Here is a 23846-nt window from a genome sequence, read left to right as displayed (position 1 = left end):
TGTAATATAATGCCCCCCCCCTCCTCTATATTATAGTGCTACATCTGACAGCGTAACGTTTTGCGCCCATAATCCGGCACCTGGAAATACGCCGGATTAGTGGAGAGTGGCGAATATCTGTCCGGGGGATAATCTCTGCTTTAATCCCTTATTAAATGACCTGGTCCAGCACCTGGCAGCCCCCCCCCCCCCCGCCCCTCCATGCAGCTGGAAGGTTTCTCATTGATCCTTCGGTGCGTTCCCCATTTAACCCTCTCCGTGCCCACCCCACCTGCCAGTCACACAGGGGGCAGACATACTGTATGATGGCAGCTCCTCCTCCCTGTATCAGACCTGTCTCCATAACACAGGAGCCTGCAGTCTGGGTCTGTGATGCTTCCCAGCTGGGATTCCCCCCTGTCTGACAGCGGAGGGAGAGGGGGAGGAAGGCTGAGGAGGAGGAGGAGCAGCATCAACAAGCGCTAGCAGCAGGCAAAACACCATCCGTCTCCCACAGCATCCCTGCTGCCTCCTCTCCTAATAAGGGGATGCCTTCTGGAGGAGACGGCCCAGGCTGTGTGCCAGCCAGGACCTAGTGCACGCGTGTCACTGGCAGAGGGGACGGTGCCGGTGACAGGAGCAGGTGCTGAGAAGGGCACAATTCCCGGATCCCAGGCTCTGACCTCCCTCCCCTGCACGCTCACCACCGATTCCCGCCTTCTACAACAAAGGATCATGGGATAATAGCGCTCCTCGCTCCACGCCAAGCCACTGGGACAACTCCACTAGTACCGCTGTCCGGGGTTACCCTGCTGGAACGCCCAGATCTTACTCACCGCCAGAGGATTAATATTTGTTATTAGACAGAACAAATGCGTCCTCCCGTGCCCGTTGTACAGTGGTTCTTGTTCACGTCACCCCAGGTTGGGCACCTAGACCCCAGTGGAATGCCCCATGCTCTGTGGGCACACGCGGGCCTGCGGTTGTAGAGGCGAAGTTCTGTAGAGTCTCTGGGTGCTGCTGACCCCGTATGGATCCTGCAGCCGCTGGGCAGTGCACATCCCCGCAGCCGGAGTGTGTGTCCTTGACGGGGACGCTGTGGTTCGCTGCCCGCCTGTTATCTGGGAAGGAGCCTGCGGGGATCTAGGTATTGTTGGCTAATAATAGGATGAGATAATTGTGTGTCACCTCTGGCAGTGTGGTGTGTTCTCTCACACAGCTGTGCCCCCTCCTGGCACCGCCAGCACCTGAGCGCACCTCTTCGCTTGTGGCAAGCATAGGGTTAACAGAGGGCTGTGCACACGTGGATTATGTGTACGCGGAGTGGAGTATGGTGCGTGGCATGACTTCAGTGCCCAGGCGCTGTGTGGCATAGTATTCCCCTGCCATACCCTGATATAACCCCAGTCAGCAGGTAAGACCAATGAGCCACCAGAAGACCACGGGCATTGGCTAGCTGTGAGGACCATCAGTGGGCACGTCTTGTGCTAACGCTGGCACGTTGTTCTTGGTTCTCTTCCGGCCAACTTACACAGAAGCACATCCCGTATGTTGTAAAGGTGGCACACACCACCAGGCTGCTGGCACCAAGCAGGACACACCTATGGGATAAGGATGCCCGTCCGGAGAGGACACGTCGCCCCCCAGAACACCTTCCTGGACACAATCATACGCAAATTTGAAGGACAAAGTAAGTGAATGAACGCAAATTGTACTATTCCCTGTGTCGTGTGCCGTCCTAATGTCCCCTGGTGAAGGGGCAATGCCATCTGATGCCCCCTCTGCCGGGGAACAGCTGCGCTCGTTCTATCCGCTATTCCCTGTGTCGTGTGCCGTACTAATGTCCCCTGGTGAAGGGGCAATGCCATCTGATGCCCCCTCTGCCGGGGAACAGCTGTGCTTGTTCTTACCACTATTCCCTGTAACTTTCCTGCTTATTGTTCCTGCGTCACCACCTGCTCCATGCTCGTTCTACTGTGTGCTGTGCGTTGTGCTGTGCGTTACCAACTCTGGTCCCTGCTCGTTCTACTGTGTGCCGCGTCTCCCCACCTGTGACATTGTGCTGTGCGTTACCAGGTCCGGTCCCTGTACGTTCTACTGTGTGCCGCGTCTCCCCACCTGTGACATTGTGCTGTGCGTTACCAGGTCCGGTCCCTGTACGTTCTACTGTGTGCCTCGTCTCCCCGCCTGTGACATTGTGCTGTGCGTTACCAGCTCCGGTCCCTGCTCGTTCTACTGTGTGCCGCGTCTCCCCACCTGTGACATTGTGCTGTGCATTACCAGCTCCGGTCCCTGTACATTCTACGGTGTGCTGTGTCTCCCCACCTGTGACATTGTGCTGTGCGTTACCTGCTCCGGTCCCTGCACGTTCTACTGTGTGCCGCGTCTCCCCACCTGTGACATTGTGCTGTGCGTTACCAGGTCCGGTCCCTGTACGTTCTACTGTGTGCCTCGTCTCCCCGCCTGTGACATTGTGCTGTGCTTTACCAGCTCCGGTCCCTGCTCGTTCTACTGTGTGCCGCGTCTCCCCACCTGTGACATTGTGCTGTGCATTACCAGCTCCGGTCCCTGTACATTCTACGGTGTGCTGTGTCTCCCCACCTGTGACATTGTGCTGTGCGTTACCAGCCCCGGTCCCTGCACGTTCTACTGTGTGCCGCGTCTCCCCACCTGTGACATTGTGCTGTGCGTTACCAGCCCCGGTCCCTGCACGTTCTACTGTGTGCTGTGTCTCCCCACCTGTGACATTGTGCTGTGCGTTACCAGGTCCGGTCCCTGTACGTTCTACTGTGTGCCTCGTCTCCCCGCCTGTGACATTGTGCTGTGCGTTACCAGGTCCGGTCCCTGTACGTTCTACTGTGTGCTGTGTCTCCCCACCTGTGACATTGTGCTGTGCGTTACCAGCTCCGGTCCCTGCACGTTCTACTGTGTGCTGTGTCTCCCCGCCTGTGATATTGTGCTGTGCGTTACCAGCTCCGGTCCCTGTACGTTCTACTGTGTGCTGTGTCTCCCCACCTGTGACATTGTGCTGTGCGTTACCAGCTCCGGTCCCTGCACGTTCTACTGTGTGCTGCGTCTCCCCGCCTGTGACATTGTGCTGTGCGTTACCAGGTCCGATCCCTGTACGTTCTACTGTGTGCCTCGTCTCCCCACCTGTGACATTGTGCTGTGCATTACCAGCTTCGGTCCCTGTACGTTGTACTGTGTGCTGTGTCTCCCCACCTCTGACCTTGTGCTGTGCGTTACCAGCTCTGGTCCCTGTACGTTCTACTGTGTGCTGTGTCTCCCTGCCTGTGACATTGTGCTGTGCGTTACCAGCTCCGGTCCCTGCACGTTCTACTGTGTGCCGCGTCTCCCCACCTGTGACATTGTGCTGTGCGTTACCAGGTCCGGTCCCTGCACGTTCTACTGTGTGCCGCGTCTCCCCACCTGTGACATTGTGCTGTGCGTTACCAGGTCCGGTCCCTGCACGTTCTACTGTGTGCTGTGTCTCCCCACCTGTGACATTGTGCTGTGCGTTACCAGGTCCGGTCCCTGCACGTTCTACTGTGTGCTGTGTCTCCCCACCTGTGATATTGTGCTGTGCATTACCAGCCCCAGTCCCTGTACGTTCTACTGTGTGCTGTGTCTCCCCGCCTGTGACATTGTGCTGTGCATTACCAGCTCCGGTCCCTGCACGTTCTACTGTGTGCTGTGTCTCCCCACCTGTGACATTGTGCTGTGCGTTACCAGGTCCGGTCCCTGCACGTTCTACTGTGTGCCGTGTCTCCCCACCTGTGACATTGTGCTGTGCGTTACCAGGTCCGATCCCTGTACGTTCTACTGTGTGCCTCGTCTCCCCACCTGTGACATTGTGCTGTGCATTACCAGCTTCGGTCCCTGTACGTTGTGCTGTGTCTCCCCACCTGTGACATTGTGCTGTGCGTTACCAGCTCTGGTCCCTGTACGTTCTACTGTGTGCTGTGTCTCCCTGCCTGTGACATTGTGCTGTGCGTTACCAGCGCCGGTCCCTGTACGTTCTACTGTGTGCTGTGTCTCCCCACCTGTGACATTGTGCTGTGCGTTACCAGCTCCGGTCCCTGCACGTTCTACTGTGTGCCGCGTCTCCCCACCTGTGACATTGTGCTGTGCGTTACCAGGTCCGGTCCCTGCACGTTCTACTGTGTGCTGTGTCTCCCCACCTGTGACATTGTGCTGTGCGTTACCAGCTCCGGTCCCTGCACGTTCTACTGTGTGCCGCGTCTCCCCACCTGTGACATTGTGCTGTGCGTTACCAGGTCCGGTCCCTGCACGTTCTACTGTGTGCTGTGTCTCCCCGCCTGTGACCTTGTGCTGTGCGTTACCAGCTCCGGACCCTGCACGTTCTACTGTGTGCTGCGTCTCACCACCTGTGACATAGTGCTGTGCGTTATTAGCCCCGGTCCCTGCACGTTCTACTGTGTGCTGTGTCTCCCTGCCTGTGACATAGTGCTGTGCGTTACCAGCCCCGGTCCCTGCACGTTCTACTGTGTGCCTCGTCTCCCCGCCTGTGACATTGTGCTGTGCGTTACCAGCTCCGGACCCTGCACGTTCTACTGTGTGCTGTGTCTCCCCACCTGTGACATTGTGCTGTGCGTTACCAGCTCTGGTCCCTGTACGTTCTACTGTGTGCTGTGTCTCCCTGCCTGTGACATTGTGCTGTGCGTTACCAGCCCCGGTCCCTGCACGTTCTACTGTGTGCTGTGTCTCCCTGCTTGTGACATTGTGCTGTGCGTTACCAGCCCCGGTCCCTGCACGTTCTACTGTGTGCTGTGTCTCCCTGCCTGTGACATTGTGCTGTGCGTTACCAGCTCCGGACCCTGCACGTTCTACTGTGTGCTGTGTCTCCCTGCCTGTGACATTGTGCTGTGCGTTACCAGCTCCGGACCCTGCACGTTCTACTGTGTGCTGCGTCTCACCACCTGTGACATTTTGCTGTGCGTTACCAGCCCCGGTCCCTGCACGTTCTACTGTGTGCTGTGTCTCCCTGCTTGTGACATTGTGCTGTGCGTTACCAGCCCCGGTCCCTGCACGTTCTACTGTGTGCTGTGTCTCCCTGCCTGTGACATTGTGCTGTGCGTTACCAGCTCCGGTCCCTGCACGTTCTACTGTGTGCTGTGTCTCCCTGCCTGTGACATTGTGCTGTGCGTTACCAGCTCCGGACCCTGCACGTTCTACTGTGTGCTGCGTCTCACCACCTGTGACATTTTGCTGTGCGTTACCAGCCCCGGTCCCTGCACGTTCTACTGTGTGCTGTGTCTCCCTGCCTGTGACATTGTGCTGTGCGTTACCAGCCCCGGTCCCTGCACGTTCTACTGTGTGCTGTGTCTCCCCGCCTGTGACATTGTGCTGTGCGTTACCAGCCCCGGTCCCTGCACTTCTACTGTGTGCTGTGTCTCCCCGCCTGTGACATTGTGCTGTGCGTTACCAGCTTCGGACCCTGTACGTTGTACTGTGTGCTGCGTCTCACCACCTGTGACATTGTGCTGTGCGTTACCAGCTCCGGACCCTGCACGTTCTACTGTGTGCTGCGTCTCACCACCTGTGACATTGTGCTGTGCGTTACCAGCCCCAGTCCCTGCACGTTCTACTGTGTGCTGCGTCTCCCCACCTGTGACATTGTGCTGTGCGTTACCAGCTCCGGTCCCTGCACGTTCTACTGTGTGCTGCGTCTCACCACCTGTGACATTGTGCTGTGCGTTGCCTGCTCCGGTCCCTGCACGTTCTACTGTGTGCTGCGTCTCACCACCTGTGACATTGTGCTGTGCGTTACCTGCTCCGGTCCCTGCACGTTCTACTGTGTGCTGCGTCTCACCACCTGTGACATTGTGCTGTGCGTTACCTGCTCCGGTCCCTGCACGTTCTACTGTGTGCTGTGTCTCGCCACCTGTGACATTGTGCTGTGCGTTGCCTGCTCCGGTCCCTGCACGTTCTACTGTGTGCTGCGTCTCCCCGCCTGTGACATTGTGCTGTGCGTTACCAGGTCCGGTCCCTGCACGTTCTACTGTGTGCTGCGTCTCACCACCTGTGACATTGTGCTGTGCGTTACCTGCTCCGGTCCCTGCACGTTCTACTGTGTGCTGTGTCTCACCACCTGTGACATTGTGCTGTGTGTTACCTGCTCCGGTCCCTGCACGTTGTACGTTGTGCTGTGTCTCCCCACCTGTGACATTGTGCTGTGCGTTACCAGCCCCGGTCCCTGCACGTTCTACTGTGTGCTGTGTCTCCCTGCCTGTGACATTGTGCTGTGCGTTACCAGGTCCGGTCCCTGCACGTTCTACTGTGTGCTGCGTCTCACCACCTGTGACATTGTGCTGTGCGTTACCTGCTCCGGTCCCTGCACGTTCTACTGTGTGCTGTGTCTCACCACCTGTGACATTGTGCTGTGTGTTACCTGCTCCGGTCCCTGCACGTTGTACGTTGTGCTGTGTCTCCCCACCTGTGACATTGTGCTGTGCGTTACCAGCCCCGGTCCCTGCACGTTCTACTGTGTGCTGTGTCTCCCTGCCTGTGACATTGTGCTGTGCATTACCAGCTTCGGTCCCTGTACGTTGTGCTGTGTCTCCCCGCCTGTGACATTGTGCTGTGCGTTACCAGCTCCGGTCCCTGCACGTTCTACTGTGTGCTGTGTCTCCCCACCTGTGATATTGTGCTGTGCATTACCAGCTTCGGTCCCTGTACGTTGTACTGTGTGCTGCGTCTCACCACCTGTGACATTGTGCTGTGCGTTACCAGCTCCGGACCCTGCACGTTCTACTGTGTGCTGCGTCTCACCACCTGTGACATTGTGCTGTGCGTTACCAGCCCCGGTCCCTGCACGTTCTACTGTGTGCTGTGTCTCCCTGCCTGTGACATTGTGCTGTGCATTACCAGCTTCGGTCCCTGTACGTTGTACTGTGTGCTGCGTCTCACCACCTGTGACATTGTGCTGTGCGTTACCAGCTCCGGACCCTGCACGTTCTACTGTGTGCTGCGTCTCACCACCTGTGACATTGTGCTGTGCATTACCAGCTCCGGTCCCTGTACATTGTGCTGTGTCTCACCACCTGTGACATTGTGCTGTGCGTTACCAGCTTCGGTCCCTATATGTTGTACTGTGTGCTGCGTCTCCCCACCTGTGACATTGTGCTGTGCGTTACCAGCTCCGGACCCTGCACGTTCTACTGTGTGCTGTGTCTCACCACCTGTGACATTGTGCTGTGCGTTACCAGCTTCGGTCCCTATATGTTGTACTGTGTGCCGCGTCTCCCCGCCTGTGACATTGTGCTGTGCGTTACCAGCCCCGGTCCCTGCACGTTCTACTGTGTGCCGCGTCTCCCCGCCTGTGTCATTGTGCTGTGCGTTACCAGGTCCGCTCCCTGTATGTTGTACTGTGTGCTGTATCTCCCCACCTGTGACATTGTGCTGTGGGTTACCAGCCCCGCTACCTGTATGTTGTACTGTGTGCTGCGTCTCCCCACCTGTGACATTGTGCTGTGCGTTACCAGCCCCGGTCCCTGCACGTTCTACTGTGTGCCGCGTCTCCCCGCCTGTGTCATTGTGCTGTGCGTTACCAGGTCCGCTCCCTGTATGTTGTACTGTGTGCTGTATCTCCCCACCTGTGACATTGTGCTGTGGGTTACCAGCCCCGCTACCTGTACGTTGTACTGTGTGCCGCGTCTCCCCACCTGTGACATTGTGCTGTGCGTTACCAGCTGTGGTCCCTGCAATGCCAGCCCCGGGCCCTGCGCTCATCTCCCCCTGTGTAGGTCCCGGTATTGCCAGCTCTGGTCCTTGCGTTGCAAGTCCAGGTCCCTACACACACCTCCCTCTGTGTAGGTCCCTGTGTTGCCAACCCCGGTCCCTGTGCTCATCTTCCCCTGTGTAGGTCCCTGCACACACCTCCCTCTGTGTTGCCAGCTCCGGTGCTCATCTCCACCGGTACAGGTTGCTGTATCACCAGCCCCGGTCCCTGTGTTGCCAGTTCTGGTCCTTGCGTTGCCAGTCCCTACACACACCTCCCCCTGTGTAGGTCCCTGTGTTGCCAGCCCCGGTCCCTGTGCTCATCTCCCCCTGTGTAGGTCCCTGTGTTGCCAGCTCCGGTCCCTGCGCTCATCTCCCCCGGTACAGGTTGCCTTATCACCAGCCCCGGTCCCTGTGTTGCCAGCTCTGGTCCTTGCGGTGCCAGCTCTGGTCCTTGCGGTGCCAGCTCTGGTCCCTGCGCTCATCTCCCCCCGGTACAGGTTGCTGTATCACCAGCCCCGGTCCCTGTGTTGCCAGCTCTGGTCCTTGCGTTGCCAGTCCCGGTCCCTGCACACACCTCCCCCTGTGTAGGACCCTGTGTTGCCAACCCCGGTCCCTGTGCTCATCTCCACCTGTGTAGGACCCTGTGTTGCCAGCTCCGGTCCCTGCGCTCATCTCCCCCTGTGTAGGTCCCTGTGTTGCCAGTCCCGGGCCCTGCACTCATCTCCCCCTGTGTAGGTCCCTGTGCTCATCTCCCCCTGTGTAGGTCCCTGTGTTGCCAGCTCTGGTCCCTGCGCCCATTTCCCCCTGTGTAGGTCCTTGCGTTGCCAGCCCCGGTCCCTGCACACACCTCCCCCTGTGTAGGTCCCTGTGTTGCCAGCTCCGGTCCCTGCGCTCATCTCCCCCCCGGTACAGGTTGCCGTATCACCAGCCCCGGTCCCTGCACACACCTCCCCCTGTGTAGGTCCCTGTGTTGCCAGTCCCGGTCCCTGCACACACCTCCCCCTGTGTAGGACCCTGTGTTGCCAGTCCCGGTCCCTGCACACACCTCCCCCTGTGTAGGTCCCTGTGTTGCCAGTCCCGGTCCCTGCACACACCTCCCCCTGTGTAGGACCCTGTGTTGCCAGTCCCGGTCCCTGCACACACCTCCCCCTGTGTAGGACCCTGTGTTGCCAGTCCCGGTCCCTGCACACACCTCCCCCTGTGTAGGACCCTGTGTTGCCAGTCCCGGTCCCTGCACACACCTCCCCCTGTGTAGGACCCTGTGTTGCCAGTCCCGGTCCCTGCACACACCTCCCCCTGTGTAGGTCCCTGTGTTGCCAGTCCCGGTCCCTGCACACACCTCCCCCTGTGTAGGTCCCTGTGTTGCCAACCCCGGTCCCTGTGCTCATCTCCCCCTGTGTAGGTCCCTGTGTTGCCAGCTCCGGTCCCTGCGCTCATCTCCCCCTGTGTAGGTCCCTGTGTTGCCAGCTCTGGTCCTTGCACACACTTCCCCCTGTGTAGGACCCTGCGCTCATCTCCCCCCGGTACAGGTTGCCGTATCACCAGCCCCCCCTGTGTGCATTATATAGCCCTAGTTGCTATGGCTGCAGCAGGTGTGCGGCACAGTGCTGAGTATTGCCAGGGCAGAGGCCAGCGTCTGGTACAGGGTCAGGAAGCTGCTAATGTTCTGCTCTGTAATACAGTAATGTATATTGCAGAGCGAGGTCATGTGCGATGTTCTGCTCTGTAATACGGTAATGTATATTGCAGAGCGAGGTCATGTGCGATGTTCTGCTCTGTAATACGGTAATGTATATTGCAGAGCGAGGTCATGTGCGATGTTCTGCTCTGTAATACGGTAATGTATATTGCAGAGCGAGGTCATGTGCGATGTTCTGCTCTGTAATACGGTAATGTATATTGCAGAGCGAGGTCATGTGCGATGTTCTGCTCTGTAATACGGTAATGTATATTGCAGAGCGAGGTCAGGTGCGATGTTCTGCTCTGTAATACGGTAATGTATATTGCAGAGCGAGGTCAGGTGCGATGTTCTGCTCTGTAATACGGTAATGTATACTGCAGAGCGAGGTCAGGTGCGATGTTCTGCTCTGTAATACGGTAATGTATATTGCAGAGCGAGGTCAGGTGCGATGTTCTGCTCTGTAATACAGTAATGTATATTGCAGAGCGAGCTCATGTGCGATGCTCTGTAATACGGTAATGTATATTGCAGAGCGAGGTCATGTGCGATGTTCTGCTCTGTAATACGGTAATGTATATTGCAGAGCGAGGTCATGTGCGATGTTCTGCTCTGTAATACGGTAATGTATATTGCAGAGCGAGGTCATGTGCGATGTTCTGCTCTGTAATACGGTAATGTATATTGCAGAGCGAGGTCAGGTGCGATGTTCTGCTCTGTAATACAGTAATGTATATTGCAGAGCGAGCTCATGTGCGATGCTCTGTAATACGGTAATGTATATTGCAGAGCGAGGTCATGTGCGATGTTCTGCTCTGTAATACGGTAATGTATATTGCAGAGCGAGGTCAGGTGCGATGTTCTGCTCTGTAATACGGTAATGTATATTGCAGAGCGAGGTCAGGTGCGATGTTCTGCTCTGTAATACAGTAATGTATATTGCAGAGCGAGGTCATGTGCGATGTTCTGCTCTGTAATACGGTAATGTATATTGCAGAGCGAGGTCATGTGCGATGTTCTGCTCTGTAATACGGTAATGTATATTGCAGAGCGAGGTCATGTGCGATGTTCTGCTCTGTAATACGGTAATGTATATTGCAGAGCGAGGTCAGGTGCGATGTTCTGCTCTGTAATACAGTAATGTATATTGCAGAGCGAGGTCATGTGCGATGTTCTGCTCTGTAATACAGTAATGTATATTGCAGAGCGAGGTCATGTGCGATGTTCTGCTCTGTAATACGGTAATGTATATTGCAGAGCGAGGTCATGTGCGATGTTCTGCTCTGTAATACGGTAATGTATATTGCAGAGCGAGGTCAGGTGCGATGTTCTGCTCTGTAATACGGTAATGTATATTGCAGAGCGAGGTCATGTGCGATGTTCTGCTCTGTAATACGGTAATGTATATTGCAGAGCGAGGTCATGTGCGATGTTCTGCTCTGTAATACGGTAATGTATATTGCAGAGCGAGGTCAGGTGCGATGTTCTGCTCTGTAATACGGTAATGTATATTGCAGAGCGAGGTCAGGTGCGATGTTCTGCTCTGTAATACGGTAATGTATATTGCAGAGCGAGGTCAGGTGCGATGTTCTGCTCTGTAATACGGTAATGTATATTGCAGAGCGAGGTCAGGTGCGATGTTCTGCTCTGTAATACAGTAATGTATATTGCAGAGCGAGCTCATGTGCGATGCTCTGTAATACGGTAATGTATATTGCAGAGCGAGGTCATGTGCGATGTTCTGCTCTGTAATACGGTAATGTATATTGCAGAGCGAGGTCATGTGCGATGTTCTGCTCTGTAATACGGTAATGTATATTGCAGAGCGAGGTCATGTGCGATGTTCTGCTCTGTAATACGGTAATGTATATTGCAGAGCGAGGTCAGGTGCGATGTTCTGCTCTGTAATACGGTAATGTATATTGCAGAGCGAGGTCATGTGCGATGTTCTGCTCTGCAATACGGTAATGTATATTGCAGAGCGAGGTCATGTGCGATGTTCTGCTCTGTAATACAGTAATGTATATTGCAGAGCGAGGTCAGGTGCGATGTTCTGCTCTGTAATACGGTAATGTATATTGCAGAGCGAGGTCATGTGCGATGTTCTGCTCTGTAATACGGTAATGTATATTGCAGAGCGAGGTCATGTGCGATGTTCTGCTCTGTAATACAGTAATGTATATTGCAGAGCGAGGTCATGTGCGATGTTCTGCTCTGTAATACAGTAATGTATATTGCAGAGCGAGGTCATGTGCGATGTTCTGCTCTGTAATACAGTAATGTATATTGCAGAGCGAGGTCATGTGCGATGTTCTGCTCTGTAATACAGTAATGTATATTGCAGAGCGAGGTCATGTGCGATGTTCTGCTCTGTAATACGGTAATGTATATTGCAGAGCGAGGTCATGTGCGATGTTCTGCTCTGTAATACGGTAATGTATATTGCAGAGCGAGGTCATGTGCGATGTTCTGCTCTGTAATACGGTAATGTATATTGCAGAGCGAGGTCAGGTGCGATGCTCTGTAATACAGTAATGTATATTGCAGAGCGAGGTCAGGTGCGATGTTCTGCTCTGTAATACAGTAATGTATATTGCAGAGCGAGGTCAGGTGCGATGTTCTGCTCTGTAATACGGTAATGTATATTGCAGAGCGAGGTCATGTGCGATGTTCTGCTCTGTAATACGGTAATGTATATTGCAGAGCGAGGTCATGTGCGATGCTCTGTAATACAGTAATGTATATTGCAGAGCGAGGTCATGTGCGATGTTCTGCTCTGTAATACGGTAATGTATATTGCAGAGCGAGGTCAGGTGCGATGTTCTGCTCTGTAATACGGTAATGTATATTGCAGAGCGAGGTCATGTGCGATGTTCTGCTCTGTAATACAGTAATGTATATTGCAGAGCGAGGTCATGTGCGATGTTCTGCTCTGTAATACGGTAATGTATATTGCAGAGCGAGGTCAGGTGCGATGTTCTGCTCTGTAATACGGTAATGTATATTGCAGAGCGAGGTCATGTGCGATGTTCTGCTCTGTAATACGGTAATGTATATTGCAGAGCGAGGTCATGTGCGATGTTCTGCTCTGTAATACGGTAATGTATATTGCAGAGCGAGGTCAGGTGCGATGTTCTGCTCTGTAATACGGTAATGTATATTGCAGAGCGAGGTCAGGTGCGATGTTCTGCTCTGTAATACGGTAATGTATATTGCAGAGCGAGGTCAGGTGCGATGTTCTGCTCTGTAATACGGTAATGTATATTGCAGAGCGAGGTCAGGTGCGATGTTCTGCTCTGTAATACGGTAATGTATATTGCAGAGCGAGGTCATGTGCGATGTTCTGCTCTGTAATACGGTAATGTATATTGCAGAGCGAGGTCATGTGCGATGTTCTGCTCTGTAATACGGTAATGTATATTGCAGAGCGAGGTCAGGTGCGATGTTCTGCTCTGTAATACGGTAATGTATATTGCAGAGCGAGGTCAGGTGCGATGTTCTGCTCTGTAATACGGTAATGTATATTGCAGAGCGAGGTCAGGTGCGATGTTCTGCTCTGTAATACGGTAATGTATATTGCAGAGCGAGGTCAGGTGCGATGTTCTGCTCTGTAATACGGTAATGTATATTGCAGAGCGAGGTCAGGTGCGATGTTCTGCTCTGTAATACGGTAATGTATATTGCAGAGCGAGGTCATGTGCGATGTTCTGCTCTGCAATACGGTAATGTATATTGCAGAGCGAGGTCATGTGCGATGTTCTGCTCTGCAATACGGTAATGTATATTGCAGAGCGAGGTCATGTGCGATGTTCTGCTCTGCAATACGGTAATGTATATTGCAGAGCGAGGTCATGTGCGATGTTCTGCTCTGTAATACGGTAATGTATATTGCAGAGCGAGGTCATGTGCGATGTTCTGCTCTGTAATACGGTAATGTATATTGCAGAGCGAGGTCAGGTGCGATGTTCTGCTCTGTAATACGGTAATGTATATTGCAGAGCGAGGTCAGGTGCGATGTTCTGCTCTGTAATACGGTAATGTATATTGCAGAGCGAGGTCATGTGCGATGTTCTGCTCTGTAATACGGTAATGTATATTGCAGAGCGAGGTCATGTGCGATGTTCTGCTCTGTAATACAGTAATGTATATTGCAGAGCGAGGTCATGTGCGATGTTCTGCTCTGTAATACGGTAATGTATATTGCAGAGCGAGGTCATGTGCGATGTTCTGCTCTGTAATACGGTAATGTATATTGCAGAGCGAGGTCATGTGCGATGTTCTGCTCTGTAATACGGTAATGTATATTGCAGAGCGAGGTCAGGTGCGATGTTCTGCTCTGTAATACGGTAATGTATATTGCAGAGCGAGGTCAGGTGCGATGTTCTGCTCTGTAATACGGTAATGTATATTGCAGAGCGAGGTCATGTGCGATGTTCTGCTCTGTAATACGGTAATGTATATTGCAGAGCGAGGTCATGTGCGATGTTCTGCTCTGTAATACGGTAATGTATATTGCAGAGCGAGGTCATGTGCGATGTTCTGCTCTGTAATACGGTAATGTATATTGCAGAGCGAGGTCAGGTGCGATGTTCTGCTCTGTAATACGGTAATGTATATTGCAGAGCGAGGTCATGTGCGATGTTCTGCTCTGTAATACGGTAATGTATATTGCAGAGCGAGGTCATGTGCGATGTTCTGCTCTGTAATACGGTAATGTATATTGCAGAGCGAGGTCATGTGCGATGTTCTGCTCTGTAATACAGTAATGTATATTGCAGAGCGAGGTCATGTGCGATGTTCTGCTCTGTAATACGGTAATGTATATTGCAGAGCGAGGTCATGTGCGAGGTTCTGCTCTGTAATATGGTAATGTATATTGCAGAGCGAGGTCATGTGCGATGTTCTGCTCTGTAATACGGTAATGTATATTGCAGAGCGAGGTCATGTGCGATGTTCTGCTCTGTAATACAGTAATGTATATTGCAGAGCGAGGTCATGTGCGATGTTCTGCTCTGTAATACGGTAATGTATATTGCAGAGCGAGGTCATGTGCGATGTTCTGCTATGTAATACCGTAATGTATATTGCAGAGCGAGGTCATGTGCGATGTTCTGCTCTGTAATACAGTAATGTATATTGCAGAGCGAGGTCATGTGCGATGTTCTGCTCTGTAATACGGTAATGTATATTGCAGAGCGAGGTCATGTGCGATGTTCTGCTCTGTAATACGGTAATGTATATTGCAGAGCGAAGTCAGGTGCGATGTTCTGCTCTGTAATACGGTAATGTATATTGCAGAGCGAGGTCATGTGCGATGTTCTGCTCTGTAATACGGTAATGTATATTGCAGAGCGAGGTCATGTGCGATGCTCTGTAATACGGTAATGTATATTGCAGAGCGAGGTCATGTGCGATGTTCTGCTCTGTAATACAGTAATGTATATTGCAGAGCGAGGTCATGTGCGATGTTCTGCTCTGTAATACGGTAATGTATATTGCAGAGCGAGGTCATGTGCGATGTTCTGCTCTGTAATACGGTAATGTATATTGCAGAGCGAAGTCAGGTGCGATGTTCTGCTCTGTAATACGGTAATGTATATTGCAGAGCGAGGTCATGTGCGATGTTCTGCTCTGTAATACGGTAATGTATATTGCAGAGCGAGGTCAGGTGCGATGTTCTGCTCTGTAATACAGTAATGTATATTGCAGAGCGAGGTCATGTGCGATGTTCTGCTCTGTAATACGGTAATGTATATTGCAGAGCGAGGTCATGTGCGATGCTCTGTAATACGGTAATGTATATTGCAGAGCGAGGTCATGTGCGATGTTCTGCTCTGTAATACGGTAATGTATATTGCAGAGCGAGGTCATGTGCGATGTTCTGCTCTGTAATACGGTAATGTATATTGCAGAGCGAGGTCATGTGCGATGTTCTGCTCTGTAATACGGTAATGTATATTGCAGAGCGAGGTCAGGTGCGATGTTCTGCTCTGTAATACGGTAATGTATATTGCAGAGCGAGGTCATGTGCGATGTTCTGCTCTGTAATACGGTAATGTATATTGCAGAGCGAGGTCATGTGCGATGTTCTGCTCTGTAATACGGTAATGTATATTGCAGAGCGAGGTCAGGTGCGATGTTCTGCTCTGTAATACGGTAATGTATATTGCAGAGCGAGGTCAGGTGCGATGTTCTGCTCTGTAATACGGTAATGTATATTGCAGAGCGAGGTCATGTGCGATGTTCTGCTCTGTAATACGGTAATGTATATTGCAGAGCGAGGTCATGTGCGATGTTCTGCTCTGTAATACGGTAATGTATATTGCAGAGCGAGGTCAGGTGCGATGTTCTGCTCTGTAATACAGTAATGTATATTGCAGAGCGAGGTCATGTGCGATGTTCTGCTATGTAATACCGTAATGTATATTGCAGAGCGAGGTCATGTGCGATGTTCTGCTCTGTAATACAGTAATGTATATTGCAGAGCGAGGTCATGTGCGATGCTCTGTAATACGGTAATGTATATTGCAGAGCGAGGTCATGTGCGATGTTCTGCTCTGTAATACGGTAATGTATATTGCAGAGCGAGGTCATGTGCGATGTTCTGCTCTGTAATACGGTAATGTATATTGCAGAGCGAGGTCAGGTGCGATGTTCTGCTCTGTAATACAGTAATGTATATTGCAGAGCGAGGTCATGTGCGATGTTCTGCTCTGTAATACAGTAATGTATATTGCAGAGCGAGGTCATGTGCGATGTTCTGCTCTGTAATACGGTAATGTATATTGCAGAGCGAGGTCATGTGCGATGTTCTGCTCTGTAATACGGTAATGTATATTGCAGAGCGAGGTCAGGTGCGATGTTCTGCTCTGTAATACAGTAATGTATATTGCAGAGCGAGGTCATGTGCGATGTTCTGCTCTGTAATACAGTAATGTATATTGCAGAGCGAGGTCAGGTGCGATGTTCTGCTCTGTAATACAGTAATGTATATTGCAGAGCGAGGTCATGTGCGATGTTCTGCTCTGTAATACGGTAATGTATATTGCAGAGCGAGGTCATGTGCGATGTTCTGCTCTGTAATACAGTAATGTATATTGCAGAGCGAGGTCATGTGCGATGTTCTGCTCTGTAATACGGTAATGTATATTGCAGAGCGAGCTCATGTGCGATGCTCTGTAATACGGTAATGTATATTGCAGAGCGAGGTCATGTGCGATGTTCTGCTCTGTAATACAGTAATGTATATTGCAGAGCGAGCTCATGTGCGATGCTCTGTAATACGGTAATGTATATTGCAGAGCGAGGTCATGTGCGATGTTCTGCTCTGTAATACGGTAATGTATATTGCAGAGCGAGGTCATGTGCGATGTTCTGCTCTGTAATACGGTAATGTATATTGCAGAGCGAGGTCATGTGCGATGTTCTGCTCTGTAATACGGTAATGTATATTGCAGAGCGAGCTCATGTGCGATGCTCTGTAATACGGTAATGTATATTGCAGAGCGAGGTCATGTGCGATGTTCTGCTCTGTAATACGGTAATGTATATTGCAGAGCGAGGTCATGTGCGATGTTCTGCTCTGTAATACGGTAATGTATATTGCAGAGCGAGGTCATGTGCGATGTTCTGCTCTGTAATACGGTAATGTATATTGCAGAGCGAGCTCATGTGCGATGTTCTGCTCTGTAATACGGTAATGTATATTGCAGAGCGAGGTCATGTGCGATGCTCTGTAATACGGTAATGTATATTGCAGAGCGAGGTCAGGTGCGATGTTCTGCTCTGTAATACGGTAATGTATATTGCAGAGCGAGGTCATGTGCGATGTTCTGCTCTGTAATACGGTAATGTATATTGCAGAGCGAGGTCATGTGCGATGTTCTGCTCTGTAATACGGTAATGTATATTGCAGAGCGAGGTCAGGTGCGATGTTCTGCTCTGTAATACGGTAATGTATATTGCAGAGCGAGCTCATGTGCGATGTTCTGCTCTGTAATACGGTAATGTATATTGCAGAGCGAGGTCAGGTGCGATGTTCTGCTCTGTAATACGGTAATGTATATTGCAGAGCGAGCTCATGTGCGATGTTCTGCTCTGTAATACGGTAATGTATATTGCAGAGCGAGGTCATGTGCGATGCTCTGTAATACGGTAATGTATATTGCAGAGCGAGGTCATGTGCGATGTTCTGCTCTGTAATACGGTAATGTATATTGCAGAGCGAGGTCAGGTGCGATGTTCTGCTCTGTAATACGGTAATGTATATTGCAGAGCGAGGTCAGGTGCGATGTTCTGCTCTGTAATACGGTAATGTATATTGCAGAGCGAGGTCATGTGCGATGTTCTGCTGGACGTCTCCCAGCTCCGCGTGTTCTGCTGTCGCAGGATGTTGGACGAGTGTGTTCTGCCTTAGTGCTGATAAGATTGCAATTAGGCTAACGAGATGTTGGTGGGGGCTGGTGTGTGTGTGTGTGTGAGCCCGGGGTCAGACGTGTGTGCCAGGCCGCTGAGAGACCGGCCAATGGCTGCAAGTTCGTGCTGGAACTGCACCAGCGCTGCTGCCCTCAGTGCTAGGGGGTTATACCCATGTGCCCGGATACACGCCCTCAGTGCTAGGGGGTTATACCCATGTTCCCGGATACACGCCCTCAGTTCTAGGGGGTTATACCCATGTGCCCGGATATACGCCCTCAGTTCTAGGGGGTTATACCCATGTGCCCGGATACACGCCCTCAGTGCTAGGGGGTTATACCCATGTGCCCGGATATACGCCCTCAGTTCTAGGGGGTTATACCCATGTGCCCGGATATACGCCCTCAGTTCTAGGGGGTTATACCCATGTGCCCGGATACACACCCTCAGTGCTAGGGGGTTATACCCATGTGCCCGGATACACGCCCTCAGTGCTAGGGGGTTATACCCATGTTCCCGGATACACGCCCTCAGTGCTAGGGGGTTATACCCATGTGCCCGGATACACGCCCTCAGTGCTAGGGGGTTATACCCATGTGCCCGGATACACGCCCTCAGTTCTAGGGGGTTATACCCAGTTCCCGGATACACGCCCTCAGTTCTAGGGGGTTATACCCATGTGCCCGGATACACGCCCTCAGTGCTAGGGGGTATACCCATGTGCCCGGATACACGCCCTCAGTGCTAGGGGGTTATACCCATGTGCCCGGATACACGCCCTCAGTGCTAGGGGGTTATACCCATGTGCCCGGATACACGCCCTCAGTGCTAGGGGGTTATACCCATGTGCCCGGATACACGCCCTCCATGTGCCCGGATACACGCCCTCAGTTCTAGGGGGTTATACCCATGTGCCCGGATATACGCCCTCAGTTCTAGGGGGTTATACCCATGTGCCCGGATACACACCCTCAGTGCTAGGGGGTTATACCCATGTGCCCGGATACACGCCCTCAGTGCTAGGGGGTTATACCCATGTTCCCGGATACACGCCCTCAGTGCTAGGGGGTTATACCCATGTGCCCGGATACACGCCCTCAGTGCTAGGGGGTTATACCCATGTGCCCGGATACACGCCCTCAGTGCTAGGGGGTTATACCCATGTGCCCGGATACACGCCCTCAGTTCTAGGGGGTTATACCCAGTTCCCGGATACACGCCCTCAGTTCTAGGGGGTTATACCCATGTGCCCGGATACACACCCTCAGTGCTAGGGGGTATACCCATGTGCCCGGATACACGCCCTCAGTGCTAGGGGGTTATACCCATGTGCCCGGATACACGCCCTCAGTGCTAGGGGGTTATACCCATGTGCCCGGATACACGCCCTCAGTGCTAGGGGGTTATACCCATGTGCCCGGATACACGCCCTCAGTGCTAGGGGGTTATACCCATGTGCCCGGATACACGCCCTCAGTGCTAGGGGGTTATACCCATGTGCCCGGATACACGCCCTCAGTGCTAGGGGGTTATACCCATGTGCCCGGATACACGCCCTCAGTGCTAGGGGGTTATACCCATGTGCCCGGATACACGCCCTCCATGTGCCTGTATACATGTCCTCAGTTCTAGGGGGTTATACCCATGTGCCCGGATACACGCCCTCCATGTGCCCGGATACACGCCCTCCATGTGCCCGGAAACACGCCCTCCATGTGCCCAGAAACACGGGCTGTGGGGGCCTTGGTGGGGTAGCTGTGGGCCGTGGGGGGCCTGCCGGGGTAGCGCTGGGCCGTGGAGGGCCTGCCGGGGTAGCGCTGGGCCGTGGGGGGCCTGCCGGGGTAGCGCTGGGCCGTGGGGGGCCTGCAGGGGTAGCGCTGGGCCGTGGGGGGCCTGCCGGGGTAGCGCTGGGCCGTGGGGGGCCTGCCGGGGTAGCGCGGCGCCGTGGTGGGGCCTGCCGGGGTAGTGCTGGGCCGTGGGGGGCCTCCTGGGGTAGCGTTGGGCCGTGTGGGGCCTGCCGGGGTAGCACTGGGCCGTGGGGGGCCTGCCGGGGTAGCGCTGGGCCGTGGGGGGCCTGCCGGGGTAGCGCTGGGCCGTGGGGGGCCTGCCGGGGTAGCGCGGCGCCGTGGTGGGGCCTGCCGGGGTAGTGCTGGGCCGTGGGGGGCCTCCTGGGGTAGCGTTGGGCCGTGGGGGGCCTGCCGGGGTAGCGCTGGGCCGTGGGGGGCCTGCCGGGGTAGCGCTGGCCCGTGGGGGGCCTGCCGGGGTAGCGCGGCACCGTGGTGGGGCCTGCCGGGGTAGCGCTGGGCCGTAGGGGGCCTGCCGGGGTAGCGCTGCGCCGAGGGGGGCCTCGCTCTGGGCTACGGAGGTTCTGCTACATGTTGCAGTATCCCTGCTGTGTCAGTACAAATGAGGACATATACGGAAATAACTGTATGTTTTCAAACGTAATTGCATTCTCCCCTGCAGAGCTTGCAATCTTAGAATAGCACAGAGCTGAGGTTATCAATAGCAATGTGTGACTGTAACATTGTTTCCGTGGTTTTGTGTTTATATTGCGGCAGCGCTGAGCACTGGATATTACGGATTATTTATCAGTAATCCCTGTGCTATAATGTGCTATAATGCTGCTGATCTGATTACTGCTAATTGGCGCAATGTTACAGACACAGTTATGGTGACAGTGGGGCCATAGCGTCACCCGACGTCTCTGCAGAGATCCGCCTGCGCTAACATAGCAGAGAACCCAGATTAGGCATCTCTTCTAGTTAGTGTCATAGTTACAGAAAAGCGTCATAGGATAAATCTGTAATGGCGACAACAGAAGAGGTATCGGGGTACAGGTGTGCCGCAGCGACATAATCTGTAATGGCGACAACAGAAGAGGTATCGGGGTACAGGTGTGCCGCAGCGACATAATCTGTAATGGCGACAACAGAAGAGGTATCGGGGTACAGGTGTGCCGCAGCGACATAATCTGTAATGGTGACAACAGAAGAGGTATCGGGGTACAGGTGTGCCGCAGCGACATAATCTGTAATGGTGACAACAGAAGAGGTATCGGGGTACAGGTGTGCCTCAGCGACATAATCTGTAATGGCGACAACAGAAGAGGTATCGGGGTACAGGTGTGCCGCAGCGACATAATCTGTAATGGCGACAACAGAAGAGGTATCGGGGTACAGGTGTGCCGCAGCGACATAATCTGTAATGGCGACAACAGAAGAGGTATCGGGGTACAGGTGTGCCGCAGCGACATAATCTGTAATGGCGACAACAGTAGAGGTATCGGGGTACAGGTGTGCCGCAGCGACATAATCTGTAATGGTGACTACAGAAGAGGTATCGGGGTACAGGTGTGCCGCAGCGACATAATAAATCTGTAATGGCGACAACAGAAGAGGTATCGGGGTACAGGTGTGCCGCAGCGACATAATCTGTAATGGCGACAACAGAAGAGGTATCGGGGTACAGGTGTGCCGCAGCGACATAATCTGTAATGGCGACAACAGAAGAGGTATCGGGGTACAGGTGTGCCGCAGCGACATAATCTGTAATGGCGACAACAGAAGAGGTATCGGGGTACAGGTGTGCCGCAGTGACCTAATACATCTGTAATGGTGACAACAGAAGAGGTATCGGGGTACAGGTGTGCCGCAGCGACATAATCTGTAATGGTGACAACAAAAGAGGTATCGGGGTACAGGTGTGCCGCAGCGACATAATCTGTAATGGCGACAACAGAAGAGGTATCGGGGTACAGGTGTGCCGCAGCGACATAATCTGTAATGGCGACAACAGTAGAGGTATCGGGGTACAGGTGTGCCGCAGCGACATAATCTGTAATGGCGACAACAGAAGAGGTATCGGGGTACAGGTGTGCCGCAGCGACATAATAAATCTGTAATGGCGACAACAGAAGAGGTATCGGGGTACAGGTGTGCCGCAGCGACATAATCTGTAATGGCGACAACAGAAGAGGTATCGGGGTACAGGTGTGCCGCAGCGACATAATCTGTAATGGCGACAACAGAAGAGGTATCGGGGTACAGGTGTGCCGCAGTGACATAATCTGTAATGGCGACAACAGAAGAGGTATCGGGGTACAGGTGTGCCGCAGCGACATAATCTGTAATGGCGACAACAGAAGAGGTATCGGGGTACAGGTGTGCCGCAGCGACATAATAAATCTGTAATGGCGACAACAGAAGAGGTATCGGGGTACAGGTGTGCCGCAGCGACATAATCTGTAATGGCGACAACAGAAGAGGTATCGGGGTACAGGTGTGCCGCAGCGACATAATCTGTAATGGCGACAACAGAAGAGGTATCGGGGTACAGGTGTGCCGCAGCGACATAATACATCTGTAATGGTGACAACAGAAGAGGTATCGGGGTACAGGTGTGCCGCAGCGACATAATCTGTAATGGCGACAACAGAAGAGGTATCGGGGTACAGGTGTGCCGCAGCGACATAATCTGTAATGGCGACAACAGAAGAGGTATCGGGGTACAGGTGTGCTGCAGCGACATAATCTGTAATGGCGACAACAGAAGAGGTATCGGGGTACAGGTGTGCCGCAGCGACATAATCTGTAATGGCGACAACAGTAGAGGTATCGGGGTACAGGTGTGCCGCAGCGACATAATCTGTAATGGCGACAACAGAAGAGGTATCGGGGTACAGGTGTGCCGCAGCGACATAATACATCTGTAATGGCGACAACAGAAGAGGTATCGGGGTACAGGTGTGCCGCAGCGACATAATCTGTAATGGTGACAACAGAAGAGGTATCGGGGTACAGGTGTGCCGCAGTGACATAATCTGTAATGGTGACAACAGAAGAGGTATCGGGGTACAGGTGTGCCGCAGCGACATAATCTGTAATGGCGACAACAGAAGAGGTATCGGGGTACAGGTGTGCCGCAGCGACATAATAAATCTGTAATGGCGACAACAGAAGAGGTATCGGGGTACAGGTGTGCCGCAGCGACATAATCTGTAATGGCGACAACAGAAGAGGTATCGGGGTACAGGTGTGCCGCAGCGACATAATCTGTAATGGCGACAACAGAAGAGGTATCGGGGTACAGGTGTGCCGCAGCGACATAATCTGTAATGGCGACAACAGAAGAGGTATCGGGGTACAGGTGTGCCGCAGCGACATAATCTGTAATGGTGACAACAGAAGAGGTATCGGGGTACAGGTGTGCCGCAGCGACATAATCTGTAATGGCGACAACAGAAGAGGTATCGGGGTACAGGTGTGCCGCAGCGACATAATCTGTAATGGCGACAACAGAAGAGGTATCGGGGTACAGGTGTGCCGCAGCGACATAATACATCTGTAATGGCGACAACAGAAGAGGTATCTGGGTACAGGTGTGCCGCAGCGACATAATCTGTAATGGTGACAACAGAAGAGGTATCGGGGTACAGGTGTGCCGCAGCGACATAATCTGTAATGGCGACAACAGAAGAGGTATCGGGGTACAGGTGTGCCGCAGCGACATAATCTGTAATGGCGACAACAGAAGTGGTATCTGGGTACAGGTGTGCCGCAGCGACATAATCTGTAATGGCGACAACAGAAGTGGTATCTGGGTACAGGTGTGCCGCACCATCTGAGAAGCTTATGACGTATAGGCTGCAGTGTACGTCGCCCTGCGCTGGGGGTACTGCTTTTGGAATATTGATGAACCTGCCTCATCTCCTGCGGGGATCCCAAAGTGTCTCGTGTTGCACATAACTGTCACTTCCATTTCTCATTACATAAATGTCGGACAGTAACTGTGCCCTGACGGATGGTAAATATTAGTGACACAGCATCACTTACTGGAGAGACACGGCGTCACACAGTGCACAACAGAGACACAGTCCTACAACACACACGTGGCAGAGACACGGCGTCACACAGTGCACAACAGAGACACAGTCCTACAACACACACGTGGCATCACACACACCGCAGAGACACGGCGTCACACAGTGCACAACTGAGACACAGTCCTACAACACACACGTGGCATCACA

The 23846-nt window shown here is 53.0% G+C and overlaps 1 protein-coding gene across 4 annotated transcripts in view; it reads left to right on the top strand.

Annotated features, from left to right (window-relative positions):
- The first annotated feature begins 322 nt into the window (after positions 1–322).
- Positions 323–23846, top strand: part of KCNH2 (potassium voltage-gated channel subfamily H member 2) — a 412853-nt gene continuing 389329 nt past the window's right edge. For 3 of the 4 annotated variants that reach the window (XR_014474764.1, XM_083186552.1, XM_083186550.1), the window contains exon 1: positions 323–1669. Coding sequence is in view for 3 of the 4 variants with exons in the window: in XM_083186552.1 (XP_083042678.1) it covers positions 1594–1669 (76 nt within the window). In the remaining variant the exon portion in view is untranslated. The remainder of the gene's footprint in view (positions 1670–23846) is intronic. The other variant, XM_083186551.1, reaches the window with a different exon arrangement.

This window comes from Crinia signifera, chromosome 5 (genome assembly GCF_055691185.1).
Source record: "Crinia signifera chromosome 5, ASM5569118v1, whole genome shotgun sequence".
NCBI classification, from domain to species: Eukaryota; Metazoa; Chordata; class Amphibia; order Anura; family Myobatrachidae; genus Crinia; species Crinia signifera.
This window is presented reverse-complemented; position numbering and strand designations above follow the sequence as displayed.